General features: G+C 34.0%; 2 protein-coding genes across 2 annotated transcripts in view; both read right to left on the bottom strand.

Annotated features, from left to right (window-relative positions):
- Nucleotides 1–4,141, bottom strand: part of LOC133656290 (protein TANC2-like) — a 255,231-nt gene extending 251,090 nt beyond the window's left edge. The window contains exon 1 of the mRNA XM_062057295.1: nucleotides 2,835–4,141. The gene's annotated coding sequence lies outside the window, so the exon portion shown is untranslated. The remainder of the gene's footprint in view (nucleotides 1–2,834) is intronic.
- Nucleotides 4,142–5,837: 1,696 nt separating this feature from the next.
- Nucleotides 5,838–7,500, bottom strand: part of cntd1 (cyclin N-terminal domain containing 1) — an 8,723-nt gene continuing 7,060 nt past the window's right edge. Inside the window, exons 6-7 of the mRNA XM_062057291.1 lie at nucleotides 6,082–6,178; nucleotides 5,838–6,012 (exon numbers count right to left, since the gene is read on the bottom strand). Of these exons, the coding sequence (XP_061913275.1) occupies nucleotides 5,905–6,012; nucleotides 6,082–6,178 (205 nt within the window). The 3' untranslated portion in view covers nucleotides 5,838–5,904. The remainder of the gene's footprint in view (nucleotides 6,013–6,081; nucleotides 6,179–7,500) is intronic.

Here is a 7,500-nt window from a genome sequence, read left to right as displayed (position 1 = left end):
GTAGCTGCCATTATGATGTGCACTCATGTACAGCAGTGGTCCCCAACCACCGGGCATAAAGAAATACAATCATGTGTGCTTACGGACTGTATCCCTGCAGACTGTATTGATTTATATTGATATATAATGTATATATTGTTTTTATGTTGTTTTAATTTAAAAAATAATAATAATAATATTTTTTTTTTTTTTTTTTTTTTTTTAATTTCTTGTGCGGCCGCGGCCCGGTACCAATCGGTCCACGGACCGGTACCGGGCCGCGGCCGCACAAGAAATTAAAAAAAATATTTTTATTTTTTATTTTTTTAAATTAAAACAACATAAAAAACAATATATACATTATATATCAAAATAAATCAATACAGTCTGCAGGGATACAGTCTGTAAGCACACATGATTGTATTTCTTTATGACAAAAAAAAAAAAAAATTTTTTTTTTTTTTACTCCCCCCCATTTTCAAGCATTGACCGGTCCGCTAGTACAAAAAGGTTGGGGACCACTGATGTACAGTAATCTATTTATTTATTTATATATATTTATTTATTTTATATATATATGTATATTATATATATATTATTTATATATATTTATTTATATATGCACCTTATTGCTTTTTTTATCCTGCACTACCATGAGCGTATGTAACGAAATTCTAAGTCTAATGACCGTAAGTCTTCAACTATACAAAGTATTTCAATGGTTGGAATCTGCGCTTTTGCATGATATACTAGTTACTATGGTCATCTAATTAGTTACTATGGTCATGTAAGTAGTTACTATGGTCATCTAATTAGTCACTATGGTCATCTAAGTAGTCACTATGGTCATCTAAGTAGTTAATATGGTCATCTAATTAGTTACTATGGTCATCTAAGTAGTTACTATGGTCATCTAAGTCAGCCAAAAAATGCGTTAAAATGGTATATCGGAAATTATCGGTATCGTTTTTTTTTATTATCAGTATCGTTTTTTAAATTTTTATTTTTTGTAATTTTTTTTTATTAAATCCACATAAAAAACACAAGATACACTTACAATTAGTGCACCAACCCACCCCATTTACACTCATTCACACAAAAGGGTTGTTTCTTTCTGTTATTAATATTCTGCTTCCTACATTATATATCAATATATATCAATACAGTCTGCAAGGGATACAGTCCGTAAGCACACATGATTGTGCGTGCTGCTGCTCCACTAATAGTACTAACCTTTAACACTTAATTTTAAAATGTTTCATTAATTACTAGTTTCTATGTAACTGTTTTTATATTGTTTTACTTTCTTTTTTATTCAAGAAAATGTTTTTAATTTATTTATCTTATTTTATTTGATTCATTTTTTTAAAAAGTACCTTATCTTCACCATACCTGGTTGTCCAAATTAGGCATAATAATGTGTTAATTCCACGACTGTATATATCGGTTGATATCGGTATCGGTTGATATCGGTAATTAAAGAGTTGGACAATATCGGCATATCGGATATCGGCAAAAAGCCATTATCGGACATCCCTAGTTGTGTTGTGTCAACAAAAAATGTATATATACAAAAAATGTATATGTATATATATATATATATATATATATATATATATATATATATATGTATATATATATATATATATATATATATATATATATATATATATATATATATATATATATATATATATATATATATACATATATATATATACACATATATATATATATATATATATATATATATATATATATATATATATATATATATATATATATACATATATATACATATATATATATATATATATATACATATATATACATATATATATATATATATATACATATATATACATATATATATATATATATATATATATACATATATATATATACATATATATACATATATATATATATATATATACATATATATATATATATATATATATATATATATATATATATATATATATATATATATATATATATATATATATATATATATATATATATATATATATATATATATATAATACCCAGCATTATGTTTTGAGGAGAAAAGGTGAGGCCTTTAATCCCAGGAACACCAGGCCTACCGCCAAGCATGGTGGTGGTAGTATTATGCTCTGGGCCTGTTTTGCTGCCAATGGAACTGCTGCTTTAAATGGGACAATGAAAAAGGAGGATTACCTCCAAATTCTTATGTATACGTATGTAGATATGTATATATACCAAATGTTTTTCCCCCCAAGTCATATAACATATTAATACAATAGATTTATAATTATTCATTAATATAATTGGATATTAAGAGTACATGTGAAAGTTGGACTCCTACCTTGTTTATTTCTGTGACGACCCCTTTAACATTTTGTAATCAATCAGAGACATCAAGCAGCTAAAATGCGGCAAACATGGATAAGTGCGCAGAGTGTTCTGCAATTTTCCCATCATGCTTTGTAACGCATTTAAATGGGTGTAATTTTGATTGATTTATGGTGAATGGAGTTTTTTTTGTATGATATCCACAAAGTTCAGTGACCATGTCTGTTGACATTTTGTGTTGGTTGGATTGACAAGCGGTAGAAAATGGATGGATTTTGTACGTTTTTTTTTTGGCACCATGACTAGGGAAGGTTGTTGTATTCGAAAATGTCCCGGAAAATGGTGAATTCTGGGTATATTTTAACAATATTTTTTTGGGGCTAGCACACAATTCCCGTTTTGATACTTGGCAAACGTTTGTGGAAGAAGAATGATAAATGGATGAATTTTGGCTGCCAATAAAAGCCATTAGAGTAGAGGAGTTATGAATGATGTATGATGCAAACAGGCACTAATACCTCAATCCTGGCTGCATGTCAATCAAAATGTGATTCCCCTCCCCCGTGGTGGCCGTATGAGACGAGAGATGGTCTCCTCCTCCTCCTCCGTCAATACAATTAGAGATCCATCATTAGAATATTCCAGATGCTCCTACTTAGCGGGTCAAAGGTGCAAAGCAGAAAATCTCATTTAAAAAGTGACTTGATTACATTTCAATGTCATACTTTCACTCACTTTAACCATCCAAAATACCAACGTTCAATTGGTGATCTTTTGCTGGCTCTGAGGGAACATGCACAGGTGGGAACTTGGAGGAACATGCACAGGTGGGATGGGAACTTGGAGGAACGTGAACCAGGAACCATCCATCCCGCACAAGTCAGCTGCTAGCTAAATATAACCTTTAGTCGGCAGCCATGTTGGGAAGTAGCAGGACATATTTGGACTTTTAATGAGAAATACCTGAGGGAAGCCCTGGAAACGGGATTACTCAGCCAGTGTGTGTGTGTGTGTGTGTTTGACAAAGTAGTCACTGGTAACCGTGGTAACCGTCCACACATACTCATAAAACCAGCTTTTGTCGTGAAGTGTTGCTACTAGGGTCGCAAAGGGGTGGAAAGTTTCCGGTGAATTTCCGGAAACTTTCCGGAAATTTACCAATGGGAAGTTAAGCACGGGAAATTTGGAAATATTGACAATTTTTTGATTATTCAAAGTTGGACACCGTCCATGGGAATGAATTAATGAATTACTGAATTAATGGGAATATATGGGAATGAATGTGAATATATGGGAATGAATGGGAATATATGGGAATGAATGGGAATATATGGGAATGAATGGGAGTATATGGGAATGAATGGGAATATATGGGAATGAATGGGAATATATGGGAATGAATGGGAGTATATGGGAATGAATGGGAATATATGGGAATGATAAATAAATAAATGATAAATGGGTTATACTTGTATAGCGCTTTTCTACCTTCAAGGTACTCAAAGCGCTTTGACACTATTTCCACATTCACCCATTCACACACACATTCACACACTGATGGCGGGAGCTGCCATGCAAGGCGCTAACCAGCAGCCATCAGGAGCAAGGGTGAAGTGTCTTGCCCAAGGACACAACGGACGTGACTAGGAAGGTTGAAGGTGGGGATTGAACCCCAGTAACCAGCAACACTCCGATTGCTGACACGGCCACTCTACCAACTTCGCCACGCCGTCCCTGGGAATATATGGGAATGATTGGGAATATATGGGAATTAATGGGAATGGGAATATATGGGAATATATGGGAATTAATGGGAATATATGGGAATTAATGGGAATATATGGGAATGAATGTGAATTAATTGGAATATATGTGAATATATGTGAATATATGGGAATGTATGGGAATTAATGGGAATATATGGGAATTAATTGGAATATATGGGAATGAATGGGAATATATGGGAATGAATGGGAATATATGGGAATGAATGGGAATGAATGGGAATATATGGGAATATATGGGAATACATGGGAATGAATGGGAATATATGGGAATGGATGGGAATGAATGGGAATATATGGGAATTAATGGGAGTATATGGGAATGAATGGGAATATATGGGAATGAATGGGAATATATGGGAATGAATGTGAATATATGGGAGTATATGGGAATGAATGGGAATGAATGGGAATATATGGGAATGAATGGGAATATATGGGAATGAATGGGAATATATGGGAATGAATGTGAATATATGGGAGTATATGGGAATGAATGGGAATGAATGGGAATATATGGGAATGAATGGGAATATATGGGAATATATGGGAATTAATGGGAGTATATGGGAATGAATGGGAATGAATGGGAATGAATGGGAATATATGGGAATGAATGGGAATATATGGGAATATATGGGAATTAATGGGAGTATATGGGAATGAATGGGAAATATGGGAATGAATGGGAATATATGGGAATGAATGTGAATATATGGGAATGAATGGGAGTATATGGGAATGAATAGGAATATATGGGAATGAATGGGAATGAATGGGAATATATGGGAATGAATGGGAATATATGGGAATGAATGGGAATATATGGGAATGAATGGGAGTATATGGGAATGAATGGGAATGAATGGGAATATATGGGAATGAATGGGAATATATGGGAATATATGGGAATACATGGGAAAGAATGGGAATATATGGGAATGAATGTGAATATATGGGAATGAATGTGAATATATGAGAATGAATAGGAATATATGGGAATGAATGGGAATATATGGGAATGAATGGGAATATTTGGGAATGAATGGGAATATATGGGAATGAATGGGAATAAATGGGTCATTCCAATAATTATATATTATTGGGCACATGTCTATATGCTGCTGTATCTTTGTGGCATTTTTTGACGTAGCTCTTTGCACACTATTTGCAGATGTACACCACCTTTCTGCCTACATTGGTTGGGGTGAAATGTCTCCATGGCATTATTCTCTTTGTATGTATTTATTCTTGTCAAACACTAATGCAATGCCACACCCAGATATAAATAGTCAGCTAAACAATTGGAGTAGTCTTTTTGACTGATGGTCAAATGAATAGAAATAGTCTAGATGAATAAATGAACAGTCAACCAGCATGCTAAATCAAACTATAAGCTACATTCTTGTATGACAACAGAATGGCTAGATGGATGGATTTGCTAGTTGAACTTTACACATCACAAAAAAGGTCAATTCGGATCGCTAACGTTGTTAGCATAAATGAATGGGATTTAACATAGAGAAAATTAGCATCACGGCTAACGGAGAAAAAACCTGCAATGTCACCACGTGACGACGCGCCCGTTAAAAAAAATGATTCATTAGTATCACGGTGCTATGCTAGTACTGGTATACCATTTTAATGAGTGAATGTTAGTTTCCACAAAGTATTATTGACGCGAGACCACACCTGGCATCGCTGGTGGACAGGTGCGTGAGAAAAGAAGGCGAGGTGTAGCGCTAAGACGAGGGGGGTTTATTGCTTCTAATAACGTGCACAGTAGGAGGAGAGGCGAGACTTATCAGGTCGGCGTCTGAGGGCCCTCCACGATGAGCTTGAGGGCCACGCGGGCGAAATCGCTGATGCTCCTGGTGGAGATTCCCGTGATGTGGCTGAGCTCTTTCACCACCTGACAGCAAACACACACACAAGTGGTGAGCACACTTGCTTTCCTTCTTCTAACGTGGCCTCGTCTTACTTCTTCCCATTCTCTGACGTGCAGGATGAAGGTTGCCACGGCGATGACGCCGACCGCCAGGAGCATGCAGTCCTCAGTCACCGCCACAAACTTCTTCCTGGGGTGTCAAACAGGTACTAAGTAATGACGACTTCTAGGTCTTTAGGCAGCACAAACTGCTTTTTCAGCGCCAAATAAATAAACCAATCTAAGTTCTGTTGATTTTTGATAAGAAGTGCAAATGTCCATAAAGGTGGAGAACTATTTACAGTCTGCTTGCATCAGGGACAGTGATGTGCATTATCACCGCCTACAGGACTGGAGTGGAACTGTGTCATTGAGGTCGGACGGACGTGTTTAGTATGGACGCTCAAATGGGGCAAAATGAAATAAATAAATACATCTTTAAATGTATGTCTTTAAATGTCCAGCGGGACGAAGTGGCTGGGGAGAGGGAAGTCTGGGCTTCCCTGCTTAGGCTGCTGCCCCCGCGACCCGAACCTCGGATAAGCGGAGGAAGATGGATGGATGGATCTTTAAAAATGACCATTTAAATGTGTCATTGTTAATTAGAATTAGAATTAAATACATGAATGTGTTATCAAGTTTGTCAATGTATTTCTTGGAAAAGTACAATCAAAATTCAAATAATAAATCAATGATCTAATTATTTCACAATTTAATTAATTACTTCATCATTTAATTTGTTTTGTTTACATTATTTAATGTGTTATTATTTCACAATTTAATGCATTTAATTCGTTATTAATTTCATGATCTGCCATAAACTCGTGTGTCAGCACTTGATGAATGTATTTCACCTGTCAAACTCAGCCGTCAAAGTCAGTGGGCGGGGCTAACAGGGATCCCATCCAATGAGCAAATTCAATTATTTTAATCATGAAATAATTAAATTAATCAACAAATAATTACTGTGAATCATAAAATAATGAATTAAAAAATTACATAATTTAATCTGGAATTATTTCAATCATGATAACATTTAATATTAAGTTAAAACAAATAGTTAATTAATTATTGGAAATAAAACATTAAATAATTGTAAAATACATAATTAAATAATCAATCAAATATTGACACAAATACAAATATTGGTTAAAAAAAAAGTTATCATTTGACATTAAATGTTTGAATGCCACATTTAATAACACCTTTATTTAGGGATGTCCGATAATGGCTTTTTGCCGATATCCGATATTGTCCAACTCTTTAATTACCGATACCGATATCAACCGATACCGATATATACAGTCGTGGAATTAACACATTATTATGCCTAATTTGGACAACCAGGTATGGTGAAGATAAGGTTGTTTTTTTTTTTAAATAAAATAAAATAAGATAAATAAATTAAAAACATTTTCTTGAATACAAAAGAAAGTAAAACAATATAAAAACAGTTACATAGAAACTAGTAAT

Source organism: Entelurus aequoreus, linkage group LG08 (genome assembly GCF_033978785.1).
Source record: "Entelurus aequoreus isolate RoL-2023_Sb linkage group LG08, RoL_Eaeq_v1.1, whole genome shotgun sequence".
NCBI lineage: Eukaryota > Metazoa > Chordata > Actinopteri > Syngnathiformes > Syngnathidae > Entelurus > Entelurus aequoreus.
Note: the sequence above shows the minus strand (reverse complement) of the source record. Positions and strands in the feature narration are given on the sequence as shown.